Source organism: Marmota flaviventris, chromosome 1 (assembly GCF_047511675.1).
Source record: "Marmota flaviventris isolate mMarFla1 chromosome 1, mMarFla1.hap1, whole genome shotgun sequence".
Taxonomy (NCBI): Eukaryota; Metazoa; Chordata; class Mammalia; order Rodentia; family Sciuridae; genus Marmota; species Marmota flaviventris.
In genome coordinates, this window is record NC_092498.1 from 15,964,851 (window position 1) to 15,986,312 (window position 21,462).

The following is a 21,462-nucleotide window of genomic DNA, read 5'->3' on the forward strand; positions in this document are numbered from 1 at the left end:
GGGGGCCACCCGGGATTGTTCATGATGTGCATAACACCCCTCCACATCAAGGACCTCAAAACAAACTTTATTTTCACCCATTTTCCTCAAAACTAACAGGTTGATACTTAGAACAGAGTGCTCCAGTCTTGGGTGGGACCTCCCCCTCCCAGGGCTTATTAGGGGGAACCTGGCTGAAGAGCAACCTGGAGGGATCCTTTGGTCAGTATAGATGATTCACATTTTCCACTGTCTTTCATGGTTTTTTGGACAATAAAATAGTGCCCCCCCCCCGCCCCAACCCCCATGCACAGCTTTAGGACCCTGGCTGGTATAAGTTCTCCAACAGGATGCAACCGTCCCAAACTACCCGCTTCACCATTCCAAGTCCTTCCAACCACCCGGTGTCCTCAGAGTTAGAAGCCTGGCACACGGGGATTGACAAACGTCAGCCTCCTTCTCTAAGTTTCTCCTTTCCCCAAGAAATCTAACCTCCAAACTCTGCCTTCACCTCCCAGGGGTGTTGTTTTATCCCCCAAAGGGCCCGGCTGGGTGGGAGTTCTCCAGCTCGGCATCAATTCGGTTCACCAGCCGCTTCCCAAAGGCCTGCTGGGTGCGGAGTGGAGGGCCAGGGTCTTCCTCAGGACCCGAGAGGGAGAAAGGAAGGATGGGCAGAGCTGTGCGCGCGCTTCCTCACCCTTTTACTGAACGCTGGGCTCTCGGGACGGGAGACCGACTTCTCCCCGCTTTGTCGGCTCTGCAGCCCCGAAGGCTGCCCGCGAAGGCAGGCGCTCGGCACACACCTGCTGCCCGCACCGAGTCGGCGGCAGAGGAGGAGCGAGAGGCCCGCCGCCCTCGGGGCTGGCCAGGTCCCCCGGCTCCGACCCCTCCTCGCGGGCCTCCCCCGCTCCAGGCGCCCCGGGGGAGCCAGGGCGGCGGGACCCAGCGCTAGGTGCCGGGTCGGGGCGGCGCCCGCGGCTCGCCCGGCCCAGGCCTCCCGCGTCCCCCGCGTCCCCTCCCGGGAGGCGGGTCCTGAGGGAGGGCTGGGCACCGGCCCCGCCGCCGCGCCCGCGCCCGCCGCCTGGGCCGCCCCGCAGGCAGGCGCCGGGCCGGCCGGGAGGTGGTGCTCGCCTCCCCGCGCCCGGGCCCGCGCGTTGCCGGGCAGCGGCTCCGAGGCTCCGAAGGGGGCGGAGCGGCGAGGCCGGCGTGCGGCTGGCGGCCCCTGTCCGCGGTTCCGGCCCCCGGCCCGCCCCCGCCTCGCCGGCCTCCCTCCGCGCCGGTGCGCGGCGCCCCGTCCCAGCCGCAGCCGCAGCGGCCGCCCCTCCACGGCTTGAGCGCGCCGAGCCGCGAGGCCGGGCCGGGGCGCCGGCCGGGAGTGCCGGGGGCGCGGCGCCGACGCCGAGGCGCGGCCATGGAGGGGAAGCCCCGCGCCGGGGTCGCGCTGGTCCCGGGGCCGAGCGGCCGCGGGCCTTCCGCCCGCCGCGCCCGCCGCCGCCGCCCGGGGCTGCTGCTCCCTGGCCTCTGGCTGCTGCTGCTGGCCCCGCCGGCCTCGTGCGCCCCAGGTAAGCCCCGCCGAGACCCCCGGGACGCGGCCGCGACCCTGCCGGCCGGTACTGCCGATCTTTTCAAACCCCGGCTTTCCCCGCCCATCCTCTTTTATTCTCCACGGCTCCCTCGCCCTCCTTTCTGGAGATGCTTTTCCATTCTTCTTGGGCCCAGCAAATAAAGGCACGGAGGAAATAAATAAATAAAAGGAAAAAAGCGAGCGGATTCTGGCCAGTCTTGCTAAAGGTCTGCAAAGCCATCCTCTGTGAACCGTGGAGCCCGAGGCCGGTCTGGTGGCTTCATCAACCGAATGTGCCTTCTTTTTTCTGTAGAATGCAGGCACTGAAATTGTATGTGTGCATGGCTGTATGAATGTGACATGTCGAATGTTTGGGAATACTTTATTGTCGGGGCGAAGGAGTACATTCGGAATGGGCTTTAAGACAGTATTGCATTGCCGTGAGCAGCCAGCGTCCCCCAGATGCAGGCAGGCTGGTGGTGTCCCCCAGTGAGCCAGGACACAAAGAACATTCAAAGAAAATCTCTTGGAAAGCGCCCTGGCTATGGGTCTTTCCAGGGAAATAGCTATTGATATTAATTCTGCAAAGACATTATTAGTACAATGGAGTGTGAAAATATTTTGATTCTTAAGTGTCAGGGCATGAAAGGAGTAAGGGTTGTTTTTATAATGGATGCAATTTAGTGACTGTTCATCAGCATGGAATTAAGAGGCATGATTTATGAAGAAGCATGTGGGTGGGTTTTGTTTGTTGAGGAAATGATTTAATTCATATTGCTTCTCTGAAATGTTTATTTGTCCACCCTGAGCGTACACACAGGACCGCCTAGAGACGGGGTCTGAACGGACACACTGCAAACCAGTGATTGCCCCAGCACACACACTTGGCCACTTTGTGGGTGGGAAAGGGAAGGTGGAGTGAGCAGCTAGGGGTGGAGAGCTTCTGCACACTGAACAAAAAACAGAGAGCCATGGAAGCTGCTCAGAATCCTCCCTTCTTGTGGGAGTGGGGCCAACGGACTGCCAAGTGGCTTTGGACAAAATTGGAACATTTGAAGGTGTTCCTTTGGGCCTGACAGCATTATAACTGGTGAGATGGAGGGCGTGTGCAATAGAAGCAGAGGAAGGGACTTTAGGGATCATAGAATGGGACCACTCTGCATGTAAGAGGAAACTAAGGCAGAGAAGTGACTGGCTCAAGGTCACAGGCTAGCTGGTGCAGAGGCATCACTTTAAACCTCCCTCCCCCACTGCTCTTGACCCACAGACAGGTCCACATCTGAAGCCTCCATAAGAATTTCCCCTAGCTGGGTGGGGCCTTGTCTCAGGGAGCCACACCATAGTTGGCATTGACGGAGTGGGTCTCTTTTAGGAAGCATACAGCTAGTGCAAATGGTTTCACCCAGGGTAGTCCACCAGGCTCCAGTCTTGCCTCCTGCTAGTTCCAACCCTGAGTTTCTCCTTCAGAGGAGGAGAGGAGAAGAGAAGAGAAGAGAGGAGAGGTGATAATTCTGAAGAGTGCTTGGTTTTAGTCAACAAAGAAAGCCCTGTGATACTAATGGATTCATGTCATGGGACACAGCAAACTGTTTCCATTACAGAGTGTCCTGTGTGCCAGGTGCTACATTTTATATACACGATCCAATCATGCTAGTAATTAGGCATTACTGTTCCCACTTCACAGAGGAGGAGACTAAGGCTTCAGGAGTTGAGGTGTGGTTAGTTCAGACTCTGTCCTCAATAGCTTCCCCATGTACATGTGATATTTAGATAATCTGCAGAGGTTGTGGTGAATATAAGTTCTTCTTTTGATAAATTAAATAGTAGAGCAGTTGGGACTATCCTTCCAGAAATTTTTCTTCTTTAGAAGCCCTTTTCTGTTCCCCTCCACCCCCAATCCAAACATGCAAACAGTGACCTGAAATTACATTTCCAACCTAGAGCTGACGTCATGGAAGCAGAGACGTCATCCTTTCACTAATTTGTGTATCGGACTTCTCTGGTTTGCACAACTGCTTTGGGGCTGGGTGGTAGACTAAGAACTAAGAAACAGAGAACCCAATTTCAAGGACCTGGTCCTCCAGGATCCAATTGGAAACACAAAGCACTGTGTGAGCAAGCACAGACCCTTGTATGCACTGTTTGGCGAAAGGAAAGGCAAAAGGCAGAGAGGGACATACTAGCAGGGTTCCTCAGTATGGAAGTGGCCCCTGATCCTGATCCTTCTTTTCTTTTTTTTTTTTTTCTCTCTCTCTCTCTCTTTTTCTTTTGCGGTGCTGGGGCTTGAACTCAGGACCTTGCCGTGCTAGTCAAGCTCTTTGCCCCTGAGCTACATCCCCCATTCTTCCAACCCCCATCCCCATGTGGGGGATGACCTTGGTGGAGGGTAGCTTCCTGATATAGCAGGGCTGCTTGTGGGATGCCTGGGCCTGGCCAACAGCTGTTCATCTTTGGAAGAGGTGGCATCACAGTTATTTGGCCTGTGTCTTCTTTCTGCCACTAGAACCTCTTTGCTAAGTCCTGAGTGTTGGACTTTGACCAGCAGTGGGAAGAAGCTTTGCTCAATGCTGCTGTGGTGGTGTGTTTTCTCTGAAGAGTAAGCAGTGTTAGTTAGAAGATGGTGTGCCTTGGTCCTGTTTTGGAGTCCCTCTGCCAGGGAGCAGTCCCCTCTGTGGCCATCTGACCATGCTCCCCTCCTTTAGTAGGTTTCTCTTTTCTCTAGAACTTCTGTTCAATAGTCTACTTTCCAGGCAACATCCTTATTATGATCTTTAAACTTTGGTGTTATTGATTTCTTGTTTGTTTCTATTTCATTCATCATTTTGAATTTGATCTTTTTTTCCTTAAAGAAAACATTTATAAGTTTGGTTTTGACTGTTCACTGTTGTGGAAACAACTTGTAATACTTTGGACTTTCTTTTGAATGCAGTACTTTTAGGCAATTCGCCATCCACAATATAAAAAGAAAGAATCATGCTCTGATCCTTTGCCCTATTCAGAGATAAGTCTTTTTTAAAAATAATAGTCATTATGAAATTGATAGATAGCTCTGCAGAATTTGGAAGTTACTAAAAGGTACAGAAAACAGTTACTTACAATCCCACAACCCATCAATAACACTGTAAATAGGTTAATCTCTTTTTAAAAATTTTTTTGTTTTTAGTTGTAGATGAACACAATACCTTTATTTTATTTGTTTATTTTTATGTGGTGCAGAGGATCAAACCCAGTGCCTCAGGAGGCATGCTAGGCGAGCGCTCTGCCACTGAGCCATAACCCTGGCCCCTAGGTTAATCTTCTTAACATTAAAAAAAAGTGAGAATCAAATTATATGCTTAATTGTATTTATGACTTTTTCAACGTTTAACTTCAACATTTTCCTATCCATTAGATATTATTAGAAAATGCAATTTTCTAGCCTAATAATTTAATTATTCTTCCATTTCCAGTCTTTTTTTTTTAGTGGCTATAAAAAATGACATGGATAAATAGCTGCAGAGATAAGCTTTGTCTATATATTTTTTTTCTGCATGTGTGGGTCTTTTTTGGAATTAGAATGTGATTAAACTGTCAGGCCAATCAGGCTGTGTTTCTTCATGTTTTGTGTAGAGTGCTGGGTGTGTAGTAAGTGCTCAGATTGTGGGTGAATGCATCAATTTTTTGCAAGTTGTAATTATAAAATAAACCCTTGGAGATTGGGTAGTTGCATCCTGTCATCACCTGCACTGAATATCATTTTTAAAACCCGTGTTGGTATGTTTGTAATAATTGTTTTAATTTGCATCTTTTAAATTTCTTTAGTGTTGGATTTTTTTGTTGTTGTTTATTTTGTATTTATATCCTGTGATTTTGTTTTCTGTATTTTTGTTCATTTGTAAGTTTGGGTATGTATTTAAGTCTTCACATATTAAATATAAGGATAGCAACCACTGTTCTTTCTACTTGCTGTACTTCCCCCTTCCAGTGGATTTTTTTTTAAATTTTATAAAATTTTGAAATGAGGAATTTGGAGTTATTTTGATTATCAAAATCTGTTTTTTCTTTTTACAATTTTTTTTCATTGCATTTATACTTTGTGGTGGTTTCATATCCTGTGAGCAAAGACTTAGATAAATGTTTGGCAAGTATGGTCCGGGGCCTCCAGCATCGACATCATTTGGGATTGGGGGTGCTTATTAAGAATTTAGATTTCAGGGTTCCCTCTTGTCCTAAATTTAAATGTTTGGTAGTGGTGCCTGAGGAGCTTCATTTTGACAAGTTTAGAGTCAAAATTTTATACTTCAAAACCACTGAGGCGGATACTGTGCACCCTGGAACTGAGAACTATAGTGCTTTGGAGATGCACCATTTAGCATCTTGCTGTTGTGTTTTCATTGCTAGAACTGTTGCTTTATTTTGTTTGGTTGTAACTGTTTTTGGTCTTGTGATTTTCTGGGTTTTCTTAGGGTTGCCAGGAGAAATGCAGAGCCTGCCGCTGACTCTGCCTTCTGCAGCCTGGGTCAGGAGTGTCTCCCTGAGGCCTGAATGCAGAGCCCCATAGGGAGTGGTTGAAAGACACCAGGGATCTGAGAGCCAGGGGTTCTCTGTCAGTGCCCTGGGTGATGGAGCCGGCTTATTACTGTCATGGTTACACCAGGTGAATTTTCCCAGATAGGAAGTCCCTGCTCTGACTCACTTGATTTCAAGTTGTGCCCACCCACCCTTCATCTGGAGCTCTCCAGGATGCTGTTTCTCTTCCCAGTGCTCAGGCATCAGGATCTGTTGGATAATGAGTTAGAGAACTTGGGTGTGCACATTTCTGCCCATAGCTTACTCTGTGACTACAGGCAAGTTGCCTTGTCCTGGGTTTCCCCATCAGTGTTAAAAAGGGATGAAAGAGATAGATCGCCCCCAAGTACCCTCAGTGCTGTTTCAAGCCTCATCTTGGGTGCCTTGGATGCTTACTATAGGCAGCATCGATTCTGTTCCTATAAGGTTTCTGCAACTGTCGGTTCTCTTTGCCCAGTAATTGTTTATGCTGGTGACCTGCTGAGGAGAGGTTCACTCTTGCTATTACACTGAGTTCTTCTTTTTTAAAATACTCCTCCAGGCAGGTATGGTAGGGAATGCCTATAATCCCAGCTGTTCAGGAGGATTACAAGTTCAAGGACAGCCTGGGCAATTTAGAGAGGCCATGTTATAAACAAACAAATAACCCCCCCAAAAAAACTAAAAGGGTTGGGTATACAGCTCAGTGGTAGAGCAACCACGTGTCCAATCCTCAGTACTGCAAAAATCAAAAAAACAAAACCCTTCCATTCTTTCCTCTTGCATGCCTACACCGGGGCACGTCCTTTGCTTTCTCTCTTTTTTCCCACTCTTTGTCTCTTCCATTTTTCCATCTCCTTTGTTAATGCTGCAGTGTGCTGTGATTTACAGCTTCAGGCATTACTTCTCTTTATTAGTAAAAATCTAATGTTGCCATCCTCACTGGTCCACACACCTGCATCATCATTATCATCTGGTAGTTGAAAATGCAGATTTCCAGATCTCACCCTAGACCTTCTGAATCAGAATCTGCTTTGGATAAGATCCCCAGGTGATCTCACATGCATATTAAGTTTGAGAAGCCCTGGTGAGGAACCCTGGGTGAGGCGGTGCCTTCTGACCCAGCCTTCTGGGACTAAGTAGTGTTGGAACTCTGGAGTCCGAGTCTAAATCTGCAGCTAATCCAGATGTTCAGAGACCCTGAGCCATACCTGCGTTTAGGACTGATAAAGCCCTATTCCGTTTTGTATGGGATGGCTCTCCAGAGCTGCCTTGATTTGCTGCCTATTCATTCATTATGAACATTTGGCTAATGGTTGCAGCCTGAAATACTGCCATGCCCTTGGTAGACAGCTGCTGTGCTGAACTTCCCTTGCCCCCCTCCCCTAGTGCCCTGAGCCTCCCTCTCCTCCCCACCCTCCCTCAGGATTCTTCTCTCTTACCTCTCCAAGATCCAGCAACTGGAGGGTTAATGCTCAATCTAGCAGCTGCTTCAAGGACTGTGCTTTTGTCTTTTTGATAAAAGCCATTCCCATAGGTGTGTGGTGGCATCTCATTGTAGTTTGAATTTGCATTTCCCTCAGGATTAGCGATGCTGAACATTTTTTCATGTGCTTCTTGGTCACTTGTATGTTTTTTTTTTTTTTTTTACATCTGTCTCTTCAAGTCCTTTTGCCCATGAACTTAGAATAACTCCCCTTCTGTTAGTCAGTGCTCATGCTCCACCTGCTGAGAACTGTGTTGACTGTGGTGGACATTCACTTGTTTATTCATCCATCCCCGATTCAGTCCTTAGAAAAAGTTTGTCACATGGTGTATTTGATGGTAGCTGAAGTCACAGATGTGGAAGACACCACCCAGGGAGAGCGTGAGAGGAGAAGGCACCAGTTGACAAGGCCCAGGAAACTAATGATGAAAGGGGAAGAGAAAGAAGAGCCCCTGAGCAACAGGGACTGTTGTGACTAGGTGGGGCTGTGAAAGCATGGGGGTGGGGGAGAGTTTTTATTGGGGTGAGTGATCCATCATGTCAAATGCTATGCTACCGTACTTTTTTGTATGTGTGGTGGTGCTGGGTATTGAATCCAGGGCCCTTTATATGCTAGACAAGCATTCTACCACTGAGCTGTACCCCCAGGCCTCCAGGGGTATGAGGGTACCAGGGCCACCTGATCCATATCTCTTGGGATACTTGTCACACACCCTGACGCATGGTCAAGTTAGATCTGCTGAAGCAGCGTTTGCATTTTTGCAATGTTCAACAGGCTCTTTAAGATTTTCTCGTGCTTGGAGAGGTTTGAGTTATTCCTGAGAGTAGGCTGCTGGCGGCATGGAATTGATTTAAGTTTTAAAACATATTATAGGCTTGACCATGTTTATAAGCTACAAGAAGGAGTCGGTAAAGAGACAGTGGTTGAAAATTTAAGGAAGGGCGGGCGTGACAGATGCACAACTCACCTGAAGTGGAGAGTTCAGGTGGGAAGGCAGGATCAGCAGAAGAAGGGTTGGGGAGAAAGGGGTTGGGAGAAGGAATTGGAGGGGGCCTGGGAGTGAAGTCTAAGGGGTTGGAAGACATCGATAATGAGTCAGGACCCATGCTGCATGATTTTGTCCTGCAGCACTTGACATTCCGTGGTGGCCAGGGAAAGGTGAGTGATTGAGTGGCTTGAGACATCGGGCAGGTGCGCAGCGCCAGTGGGAATTGAGGAAGCTGACCAAGGTGGATGAAGGGCGCTGTGTGGGGTCTGGCCTGGAGGAGGAAGGAAGTGAACATTGGATGGAGCAGTGGGAAAAGGACTGGGAGAAAGGGTCCATCCAGGAGGCACCCCAGGCAGGAGTATGAGGAGCGAGGTGGGGAGCGGGTGGGAGGGGTCGGTGAGTGGTGTTTCAGGAGAGCATGGACTCTGGTTTTGGTCCTGGGTAATGACCAAGGTAGGTGTAGTTCAGGAGTTAGTTGTTGAAGTGGAATTGGAATGATCTGGGTGGATAATACCATCCAAGTATGTTGAACTTGCCAGGAGCAGGGTGGGAAGGGCCGTAAGCTGGGCCTCAAGCCTGCAGTGCATGAAGGGAGAGACCCGAGCACCGTGTACCATGGGGAGGAAGTATCTCGAGTTGTCCACTCTTCCCTGCCATTCCCACTCCCACTGTCCCCACCCCAGCTCCTATCATCTTTTCTCTGGCCACTGATGTGGCCTGGCTCCATCCAGTTCATCCTCCACCTTCAGTTGGAGGGACCAGTGGGTCACATGCTTCCTTCCTGCTTGAGTCTGCCACAGCTGCTGTGGCTTTCATCACATTCCACACCTGAGTCAAGCCCGTGCCCTGTCGTCCTGTGTATGGGACAGGTGGGAGGAGGGATGTGGGATGGGAGAGACTGGACACAGTGGGTGCCAGGTTTTCAGCGTGTTGGTGCTACAGGGGGCCAGCACCGTCCCTCCAGCAGCAGAGGAGGGGGATGGCTGAACGCCGAGTTGGCCCACCCCAGACTGAGGCCTAGCAGTGGAGAGGCTGTTTTTCAACCCTGAAGTGTGGGTTTGAGTTGACGGCTGTGGAAATGACAGAGTAGGGCCCAGCCCTTCAGTGGGCCCGTGTCCTTTGGGGTGCTGTGTGTGTTCAAGGAGTGAAGTTCAAGTATTGAGTTAGGGATGGTAGAGGGGGGGAGTAATAAGGTGGAGACCTCTGTGAGGTGAGGAAGTAGGAAGAAGCCCCTGTGGGTGGGGCTGCAGGAGACAGGTGTTGCTGAGAGGGGGGCAGAAAGCGCAGGGCAGAGCCTCCTGGGTTTGAAGGATGGGGACTCACAGCCAGAGTGGAGGGATGATTTTGGAGAGGAGGGAGGCGGAACAGGCTGGAGCTCTGGCCATGGAGATGCAGAAGGGGCAGCTTGTGACTGTGGAGGGTGGCAGGTCAGGGGCTGGGCTGTGGCTCAGTGTGGAGCTTTCCTAGCACACGTGAGGCACTGGGTTCAATCCTCAGCACCGCATAAAAATAAATAAATAAAATAAAGGTGTATATCGTCAGCATGGGTGGAATTGGGGAAAATATAGCAGGTTTCTGGAGGAGAGCACGAAGAGGGGTGAAAGAGATGCCAGGCAGTGGACAGGGCCCAGTGGAGTTGGAAGGCCAGTCTTGGTAGTGGCCCAGGGGTTACTCTGTTCACTCCTCCAGCCACCCTGGATGGCCCAGAGCCTTGGAGAGAATGAGAGGCGACAGCCGTCCTGGGCTGTTGAGGGCAGGGACATTGGGAGGCTCCTGGCTGCCGGTGATGGGCTGGGAGCTCCCAGCCCTGTGCAGTCATCTGGAAACTCTCCTTGCTGCTGTTTCTCTGGCCTCTTGTTTGGGCCTGTGGAAGGAGCCCTTCATCACTTAGCATTTTGGGTGCTGGGATTAACTTTGGAGCCAGACAGTCTGAAGGGCCGCTTTAAAAATGCTGGGTAAGTATTGCTGGGAGCTTTAAAGCAGGGCAAGGGGAGGGGGAAGCTAAAACATACAAACACAAATATTCTCATGGAGCCAGCTGTGTGTGTATGGGGGCGGGCAAAGCCTGGGAGACAGGTGGGAACTGGTGGGAAGTTGCTAGGGCTTTGCTGTGCCCCAGGTGAGCTCCTGAAACCAGCTGCGTCAGCTTCACCTGGGAGCTTGTTGGAAATGCACCCCAGGCCCCGCCCCGGTCCCCTGAATGAATTTACTTGTAGAAAGCATCTCCAGTGATTATGTGCACACTAGGATTTGGGAAACTCTGGCCTAGGCAGTTTCTCATGGAGTTTGGGTGTGTTTGAAAGATTTTTGGTTGCTACCTAATTAGTGGGGGTCTTAACGTGTCAAATTCTAGCCCAGGTTTCAAGTTGACTGGGAAAACCAAGGGCAGGTTCAGAGCTGAGTTGGTGTCTGGATGTGCTCACAGACCTGCTTCTGCTCTGAACTTCCCCACAGGCCCCCACATGTCCCCAAGCCTCTAGTCCCATTCTGGTCTTCCTGAACTGATCTCAGCAGGAGTCAGGGTGGTTAGATACCTAGGATTACGACAGCACCCCAGATCGTTGAAGCAAACAGGTGTCCCTGAGCAGAGGAGCAGATACACAAAATGTGGTCCAGACATACAATGAAACATTTAGGAAGCCTTAGAAAGGAAGGGAATCCTGATGCACGCAGCGTGGTGAGCCTTGGGGGCATGATGCTGAGTGACATAAGCCAGACACAAAAAGACAGATGCCGGATGCTGCTGCTTTCACGAGGTACTTAAAATAGGCAAAACCATAGAGGCAGCCAGTGGAATGGTGGTTGCCAGGGCCCGGGGAGGGAGGAGTGGAGGGCTGTTTAATGGGTACAGAGTTTCAGTTTTATAAGGTGACAAGAGCTCACTGGTGGTGCAACAATGTGAATCTCCTCGGCACCACTGAACTGTACACTGGGAATGGTTCAGAGGGCAAATTTTATGTTTTTTTTTTTTTTTAACCACAGTTGTTTTAAAGAATAACCATCGTGGTGGAGTGGGACCTAGCTGATAGGGTAGCAGGAGTGGACTTTGGTCAGAGCTGGGAGCCAGTGGTCAGGGTGCAGGGCAGCAGCCTCTGACAGGTGTTGGTCCTGGGAGCCGGCCGGCTGAGGCAGGTGACGGGCTGGGAGGCAGGGACACCCATGTGGACCAGCACAGGCAAAGTCTGGATGGAGTGTGGGGTTGCGGGGCAGGACGGTGGTCTCAGTGGGTGTCCATGGTCCAGCAGCGAGGCTCTCCAGGCCTCTCCCCCTCAGGACAGCTTTGCTTCCTCCCGTCCCTTCCTCTCTCAGGCCTCATGTTGTCGAGGGTTTATTTGCTGGGGTCTGGGCTGGGGAAGGCAGTTGGAGAAAGGGGTTAGGGTTTTCAACCTGGGCCTGAATGGAGGTTGAGGAGAATCTTTATTTTTTGATTTTTTTTTTCCTTGTATGGTCTTTATTTTTTTAATATTTATTTATTTTTTGAGACAGGGTCTTGCTATATTGCCCAGGCTGGCCTTGAACTCCTGGGTTCAAGTGATCCTCCTGCTTCAGTCTCCCAAGTTGATAGAGACTTAAGAATTTGTAAAATCAGACTCTTCTTCCTAGCCTTTGGAATTGGACTTTTAAATATTTTTATGCCTTTTGAGGGTTACAATAGCTTTATTGGCTTTTTCCAGATTAGAAAAACAATATGCATTCATTGCAATAATTAGTACTTACTGTTCCCTCTGCCTAGAACATTCTTATCTCAGATTTTTATCGGCCTGGGTTACTCCACTTCCTCCAGGTCTCTGCTCAAATCTGGTGTTCTCAGAGAGGCATTCCCTAATGCTTTTTATTTTTTAAAAATATTTTTAGTTATAGATGGACACAATATCTTTATTTATTTATTTATATGCGGTTCTGAGGATCAACCCAGTGCCTCACAAGTGCTAGGCAAGCACTCTCTACCACTGAGCTACCAACTCCAGCCCCTCTAATGCTGTTTTAAAAAGTGAGGAGCTGCCTTCATCCCTAAGATCCTGCCTCCTTAATTTTGCCTGGCGACTCTTGTCATCTTATGTATCTCTGGCCGTCTACTCTGTCTCCCTACACTAGACCGTAGGCTCTGTCAGGGCAGGGTTCATTCAGTGCTGTTGCCCACTAAGGCAGCGAGTCTTCCTCCAGTGCCTGCTCTGTGCTGGGCCCTTGGGGTCCAGCCCTGAGCAACATTAATCACATGATGTGTTCCTAGATGGGAGGTGCCGTGGTGAAGAGAGCAGGTAAATAGCTGGGACTCAGGATTTGCAGTTTTAATCTGGGGGTTTGTGAAGCCCCATTGAGAGAGATTAGGGCTGCTGTAACAAAAGCTCCAACAATGGAGTGGCCTAACCGGCAGGAATCTGTTGTCTCCCAGTTCTGCAGTCTGACATCAAGGCGTTACAGGACCTTACTCCCTCTGATGGCCTTGAGGAACAGTGCCTGTCTTCCCATGGTGTTCTCTGTGTGTCAGGTTAAATCTCTCCTTTTTATAAGGACAGTCCTACTGGATTAGGACCCTGCCCTTCTTCTGAATGACCTCATCCTAATCACATCTGCACAGCCCTGTTTCTACATAATGTCCTATTCTGAGGTTATAGGGGGAAGGACTTCATGTGAATATTTGGTTCGATTCATAAAAGTGACATTTAAACCAGGATTTGAAGGAGGCAAGGGGGCATCCATGTTCCCAGCAGAGGAAGTAGCCAGGTCAGAGGCCTCGAAAGGTATAAGGGCACCTGGCTCTGGGGATGAGAGGAGGCCAGAGTGCAGGGAGGAGCGGGGCCTCAAGTGTGAAAGAAGTGGGTACCAGGGGTTTTGATCAGAGGGTGATGTGTTGAGACTTGGAATGTAAAATCTGTTGCACATTGAATGAATGTAGATGATTACACAAAGGTATAAAGGCTTTTAGAAAGCAAAAATCATCCCCGATCCTGCCACTCAGCTGTGACATTTTGGTGTCTCTTTCCAGACTTTTTTTACACACAGAAGCAGACACACACACACAGCAGTAGTATCACACTCTGCCTGTGGTTTGGCAACTTGCTTTTTTTTCACTTCGCACTTTATCACGGAATCTTTATGTTGTCGGGAAATATAGATCCGCATCATGATATTATTCGACACTGTGGAGGTTCTGTATTTTATTTAATTAGTTCTCTGTTGATGGATAATAATTGTATCGCTTTCTGCTGTTCCGAGCATCACTGTACATACATCTTTACACACTTTTCTAATTATTGCCATAGAATAAATTCCCAGAAATAGAATTGCTGGACTAGGCAGTGTGCACATATTAAATTTTGATATATTTTGCCAAATTGCTCTCAAGAAAGGTTGAAGCAATCTATATTCTCTCTAGCAATGAATGAGAGTGCCAATTTTGCTTCCACCCTCCATAATACAGCCTGTTACTGATCTTTATTATCTTTGCCAAACTCCTAGGCAAGAATTATCTCCTTAACAGTTGCACTTCTTCGATTGTTTATTGGCATTTGATCCTTCATTTGAGCTCTCCTTTACATTTTTTTCTCTAGTCGTCTTCTGCAGAAATCTCAGGACTGACCTGGGAAGAATTCTAACAGTGACAGAGAGCTTGCCTTGTGCCAAACACCCTGTGAGGCTAGTGTCTCTTGTTTCATCTACACAATCATATGAGGTGGATATTACTGTGATACCCATTTTATAGATGAGGAAGACAAAGTTTAGAGAGGTTCACTAGCTTGCATAAGGGGACACAGCTAGTAGGAGTCCTCCTAACTCTGTGGATGAGTGTGCCACCTGCAGCCACGGTTCCCCTAGTCTGGGTCGTATTAGAGAATGACCTCATGGTCTCTCCCACTGAGGAGCCTGCTCACAGATTTGCTTGCTTGGGCAAATGAGCTCTGTGGCCCCAGATCTAAGCCCTGCCCATCGCAGAAGTCCTAACTGAAGGCACCCTCAGGACTGTCCCTGAGAAGGTGCTCGCCAAACTTTATTTAAGAGAAGTGAAGGAAGTGGATTTTGGAAAGTTGTATGGAGGTGCCATTTGGTCTTATTTCAGCAGATAAAACATTTTAACATAAATAAAAGATGGCAGAAAGCTAAGATTCATGTTATGAGCCATATTCTGTTTCCTCCAGCATGGAAGGTGATCTTCTTCTTAATGCTGTGTGACATTTTCTTTCTGCGTTTCTTCTTCACTGTGTCCTGGGTCGTATGCTTGTGGCTTTGGTAACATTTCTGTCTTGTTTTGATGGCTCTGTTTCTCTGTGGTTTGTTCCTGGCAGCAGAGTGTGTGGTGTACTTCATCTTCTTTGTTTGTAAATCAGCGTATGCCATTGGTTTAAAATCAATTTCTCATTAACTAGAAATTTTGTTGGGAGGAAGGCAGTGCCTTCAGAGAGGTCCCTTGTTCAAAACCCCGCCAGCAGAGGAAGCTGTCCTACTTCCGTGGCGTTCTGTGCCTCTTGAGCTTTTCCTCAGTTCTCTGTAAAACGCAGCTTATTAATGCTCTGAGTTCTTGCCTGAATCTGGTGTTAAAGTTTAACCTGCCCAATAATTTCCAGAAATCTTATTCCTGTAACTGTTCTGATTTTTCTGTTGCAGTTTACGTTGACTTTATTCGTTGACAGCCTCCACGTTCCTCTGTTCCTTCCTCCTATTCTGTGTCCCACTCCCCTAAGAGGAGAACTTGACCTGCTGTGGCATCTGCACTGTGTCAGGCAGCGTCAACTAGTGCTGCACAGAAACAACCAAGTCCCAGGGGCTTTCCTTCAGCTGGTGGCTTCTGACTCCCCTGTGCGGGTCTGTCTTGTGCCTTTTGAATTTTGTCTCTTTCTGGAATTTCGCTAACCTGGCACCTGTGCCTTGTTCTTCCGTTGTCATCTTGGATTTTCTAGCTCCAGAGTGCACCGGGCAGGCAGGCGGCTGTGTGGCAGCTCTGTGTGCACGCGCCTGTGTCGTTCATTTGTTGAGTGCTCCCTGCCGCGTGCTGAGCACGGTGCTGGATGTTGAGATATTGTGATGAACGTGACCCTCAAGGAGCTCAGTCACACAGGACACAGCATTCCATGTATAAGTAACTTCCCGACAGTGTGCCTTGTGGTATAATAAGGGGACTGCCGTGGTGATGGAAAGAGGACCGAGAACTGGCAGTAGATGTAGGATAAAAAGACGGCAGGGTGGAGATAACTTTAAGAAGGGAGGTAAGATGGAGTGGTCTTTCAATGCCACAGGGGAGCGTTGTTTCAGTTATTTATGGCTGTGGAATAGATTGCTCCAACATGGAATGTCTTGAAACCACAGTGGTTTATTATTTCTCATGAATCTGTGGGTCAGGAACTTGGTTGGGGTCTCTCACGTGGCTGTGTTGGGCTGGTACCCGACCTGGGCCGCGGGGTCTGACTTGGTTTCCCTCCCTTGTCCAGTCTCCTGGCATTCTCCCACAGGTCCACCCTCTCTCTTCCCATGTGGCCAGCTTGGGCTTCCCTGGAGCAAAGTGGTCTCAGGGTAAAGGACTTGGTGATGGGCAGGTGGCTGCCCAGAGGGATGATGCAGAAGCTGCTAGTCCTCTTAAGATCCTGGGCTTGAAGTTTTCTGAAAGAAGCAACCGGAACAGTGACTCTGGTAGAGCAAATCACAAAGCCAGCCCCGCTTCCAAGGGACAGGAGGGATAGTATGCACTGAGGATTGGATGATGGTCATCTTTGGAGACTTGCCACCATGAGTGGAAGATGTTCCAAAAGAAAGATATATACAATTACAGATAGATACATCACAAATGGAAAGAAAGATACAATTACTGGAGAAAGTTCTTGGAGGAAGCAGGAACACATGATAATAATAATAGGCATCATGATAACTAACTAAAATGGGATGAGCACTTACCCCAAGCCAGGCATTCTTAAGGCACTAGGCATGTAGTAATTGTTTTATGCCATTTAATGCTGACAACAACCCCATCTGTCAGGTACAGTTATTAACCTCATACAGGTGAGGAAAGTGATAATATCAGGAGGGGAAGTAAGTCACCTTATTGACTTTAAGTCACATAGCTAGTAACTGAGAGAGGAGGAATTCAACTCCAGAGCATTCTTGGATAGAAAGAATGAATGGTGCGTCTTCCACCGCGGCAGGTGGGAAGGAGGGAGGAATGAGTCCAGGTGTGGGCTGATGCAGGTAGGGATGGGAGGAGGCTGCAATTGAGGATGTTGATTTCTGTTGGCTTTTTTTTTTTCTTTTGATGAGGACATGTCATCTCTTATGTGAGATGGGACTGGAAGAGATTGGGCTCCTTGAAAAAAGTGGTTTATAATTCTAGTACCTGGGGCTCAGGAGAAGGACCAGAGCAGAAAGCAACAGAAGGATGGTTGAGTGTCCAGAGCCTGGAGGAGCTGGAGACCGTTCATAAGCAGCAGCACCGTCCTAGCCCTGTGGCGGATTCAGCTATAGGTTTTGGCTGCCCCATGTCAGGGCAGAGAAGGTCCATCTGCCCCGTGGCCATCATGGGGCTAAACCCTCAGCGGCCCCTTCAGCCCATGACAAAAGTCTGATAGATCTGTTTTCTTTTCAGCTTCCATTATGGCCTCTGTGTCACAGTTTACCCCAAGTAGCTCCCCCAAAGTAGCATTTTTATAATAGATTTGGAAAAAAAAAGAACATCAAGAGTCTTCCTGCACAGACCCCACAGACTTTGGGTTTTATTTTATTTTTTTAAAGTGGTAGTGGGGATGGAAACCAGGGCCCTCACGTGAGTGGTAGAGGGCAAGCACTCTACCACTGAGCTGCATCTGTTTTGAAAATCTCACTAAGTTGCTGAGGCTGGTTTCTAACTTGTGATCTTTCTTCCTCAGCCTCCTGAATGGGTGGGATTATAGGTGTGCACCACCAACTCCATCCGTCTTTAATTGGGTGTTTAATTAAACCTTTAATTGGGTGTTTCTTAAGATACTCTTCAAGTCTTAAAGTCTTTTCTAGTTGTGATGGGTCTTTTAGTTTTGGCACTGGATTAATTGCTAAGAGGGAATGAATTAGTGTGTACCTAATATGAAGGTCGTGAGGTTAGAAACACATTATGTATGAGAACTCTGGGCCACAGTGCAAAAAAAAAAAAAAAAATTGGTTATTTCTCAGGTTGTGTAATATGTGTGCCTACTTGTACAGGAACAGATTCTGGGCCATTTAGTCTATTTGGATTATCTTGGATTGTTGCTGAGTGATCCGGGGGAAGTATCTGCCATCCACTGTTAGGATGAAGCCACTCATCTCTGGACTGGGAGAGGAAGAGTCACTGATATGGTAAAGTAGAACAGCAAGACTTTGAATTGGAGAGATGCACAGTTTTAAACAACAATCTCAGGCAACTCTATTGTCCTGGGAGGTATATGAGGGACTGTTAACTCCTGAATCATACCAACTTTTACAGCCGAGAAGTTATATAAATATTCATATCAGTTCCTATTTCTGTGGCTCTGACAAGATGCCCCAGGGCCCGTAGCTTCAGGATTCAGGCTGAGTTGGAGACCGTTTCATCAGTGCATAACCAACAGGATGAATTTCACCCTCTTTATTATTCTGTTTGAGATTAAAACTCCAGGGAAGAGAGCAGGATTTGGGAATGGTGCCCATCCCTCACCCAGGAGCGAGTGGGCACCTTGAGTGACAGTGGGCGGTATCTGGATCACATGCTATGGTGGAGGCAGTGTTCCCCAAATCAGGACTTGGGGGAGTGGGCACCAGGCAGGATTGCAGCTGTGTACTCCACAGCCTGCTCCTGGGGTCACGTGTCCTCTGTGCTCAGCACGGGGCCTTGTGCATGCACACACTCACTGATAAACCTGCATGTGTCTGGAGGATATGTACAAGGGAGAGGAGAGGCAGAAATACGTATTCACAGACATTTTCACGGAAAATTACAAATCACAAAGACACAGTGTATACAGAAGTATGGTGTGCACAAACATATAGGTTAACAGCAATATAGAGAGCAATATAATAATATTATGCTGCTGTAATAATCAACTACAATGCAAATAAAGCCATTTGGACTCCACATAATGCTTTGGGCTTGAATCAGAGGAAGGCTAAATAGTAGAGGGTGATCCAGGAGAGAGTAGGGGGGTATAGAGATCAGGAGGGGCCAGCATGTGACCGTGGGGCACCAGTTGGGTCCACATGCTTTAACAAAGTAGTGGCTAAGATTCATGATGAGACTTTGGGTCCCCACTTGTGTTTCATGATGGGTCTCTTGGCTCTGTTCCTTGCCAGTGTGTTCACTAAGCCAGTCTGATCTCTGTCTCTGATTTGTTCTGTCTTTACTTCCCTCCATCTGCCTGCATGAGTGGAACAGCCTCTTCCCCTCCGGCCTCTTTGCCTCCTCTCCTCCGCCCGCAGGGCTCTGGGGTGGCCTTCCCCACGGAGCTCTGTTGGACTGTTAATTTGCGCCTGCTGTTCCTTATTCCTGGAATGCCCTTTCTGCTCCTCGTTTGCCTGATTTTGTGCCTTCCTCAGAATCCCACCCGTGCATAACCTCCTCCAGGAAGACTCCGGCTCCCCCAGAAGGGTTTCCGTGCCTTCTGTCCATGTGCATCTTATTTTGGTGCTGGCTACTGTTCGTCATTGTCCTTAACTAGGTTGGAGACTTCTCGAGAGCGGGAGGTCTTGCCTTCTTGGCCCTGTGTCCTCACCAGCTGGCACCTGGCTCAGGGCAGGTCCTCAGTGAACATGGGTTGAGTAGTTGAACGGAAGAGTGAGGAAGGAATGGGCCACACGTGAACATGGCCTGGGTCGATAACAGTGACAATGGAAGGACCTGAGCGCTGAGTGGGGGAGTTCACAGTGGCTGTGGCGTCTCTCTGGACTCGTCAGCTGCTTTGTAAGGCTGGCTTCTTTTGTCGTCCTTGTGCCTTACTGGTACCTCCTCTGAAATGCCAGCTCAGATCCCTGGTTCACACCACTCCTCTTTCTTCAGATCTGAGTCACTCTCTTGGTCTCTGGAGTCACCTCGTGTAATGGGACCTCAAAACTCGTCTTCATTCCAGACCTGTCCCGTGGACTTAGGCCTCTGTGGACAGGCAGCTGTCATTCTAGCCGTCAACGTCAGCTTTGGGTTCCCTGCACTTCCCTCTATTGAGAGGAAGTTTATTAGTCTCTGATTATAAGTGATGCTCGTTTGTGGATACTTCAGAAAATATGAAAGTATATTTAGAAGAAAATAACCATCTTTATTTCTACCACGTAGCCATGACTGTTTATCAACAGTTTTCTGGTCTTTTAAAAAATATACATATGTAATATGTATATGTAATAGACTATTTTTTATGAAAAAAAGTACTCCTTTTTATATGCATATATAATTGACTCTACTTTTTCATAAAATGGGATCATACTATCCATAAAATTTTGCATCTTGCTATTTTTATTTCCTATAAGCATTTTCCATATTCCTTAAAATATTTTTAATTAAAAAAATTCATCTGTAGAGCAGAATTTCTAAGCCTTTCAGTAATTATCTGGTGTCTTTCTTGGTCCTCATTCATGCATTCTATGCAATGCTATGACAAACCTCTTTATGCATAGATTTTGGAACTTCTGGTTATTTCCTTTAGGATAGGTAGAAAGAAGAAGAGTAGCTAAGTTGAAAAAGGGTAGACTAGAAAAGAAAAAAAAAAGCCATGTGTGTGTGAATCAGAATGCTTTCTAGCATTCAAAGATTTGCCCTGTGTTGGGATTTTAGAAACAGATTTATAGTTTGCATATTTCAGTAATTTTCCTTAGAACACCTGGTCAGACTGTGGTTTTCCCAGCCCTGGGGTCTGGTTTTGTTCCATCTCATCTCTGTGTGAGCCTATTTGGCCGTGAAGGCTCGCTACCCTCTGCAAGCCTTTGGAGATCTAGAGCCAGGAGGGTGGTGTGGATGGCAGTGGGGATCTTAGCTGCCTGGTGGTGTCCTAGAGACTGGTGGCATGACCTGGTGCAAAAGGCCAGGGACCTGGAGTGTCCAAATGGAGTCTGCTCCTCCGTAAAAGCCCAGCCAAGCTGTCTTTGCTTTGTGAAGTGCCTTTTTCCGACCCCCCTTTATGCCACAACTGTGTTTAGTGTCTTTATACTAACTGTTCTCAACTTGAATTACAGTGATTATTTTATTTCTAAAATTGTGGTTAAATACATATAGCATAACATTTACCATCGTAACCATTTTTAAGTATATGGTTCAGTGGTGGTAAGTGCATTCCTATTGCTGTGTAACCGGCCTACAGAGCTCTTTTCATCTTGTAAACCTGAAACTCTGTATCCATTAAAAAACAAGTCCCTATTCCCTTACCCCAGCCCCTTGGGAACCACCATTTGACTTTCTGTTTCTATGAATTTGACTCCTCTGTTCTCTCGGATAAATAGGATCATATGCTATTTGTCCTTCTGTGACTGACTCATTTCATTTAAAATGTCTTTGGGGTTAAGTCTTTTAGTATGAGTCCCAATTTCCTTTTAAAGGCTGTATAATATTCTGTTGTATGTCTGACTACATTTTGTTCATCCATTCATGGACACATGGGTTTTCACCTTTTGGCAATTGTGCATTACAGTGATTCATTTATCTATTTTGTAGCACTGCTGATGGAACCCAGGGCCTTGCACATGTCAGGCAAATAATCTGCACTGAGCTACGTCCCCAGCAATTTATTTTTAATTCTATTTTTACTACCTGACTATGAACAGCAGGGACAGCAACTGGTTGTCTCTGGGTCCTGGATATTTAGTGCTGTCTCTGGCACATAGAGTTGAGTCACCCAGGGGCACCTCAGAGGAGGGCTGTGTGTGGTGACTTAATGCTGTTGCTCTCTGTGGTGCCATCAACACACTGTGACTTCAGCTGTCTCTCTGTCCCTCTTGTCTTCAGTCCCTGGGTCTCCCATCTGCTG

At 48.0% G+C, this 21,462-nt stretch overlaps 1 protein-coding gene across 1 annotated transcript in view; it reads left to right on the top strand.

Annotated features, from left to right (window-relative positions):
* The first annotated feature begins 1,360 nt into the window (after positions 1-1,360).
* Kiaa1549 (KIAA1549 ortholog) overlaps positions 1,361-21,462 on the top strand; it is a 138,768-nt gene continuing 118,666 nt past the window's right edge. The window contains exon 1 of the mRNA XM_027952212.2: positions 1,361-1,541. Coding sequence (XP_027808013.2) covers positions 1,391-1,541 — 151 coding nt within the window. The 5' untranslated portion in view covers positions 1,361-1,390. The remainder of the gene's footprint in view (positions 1,542-21,462) is intronic.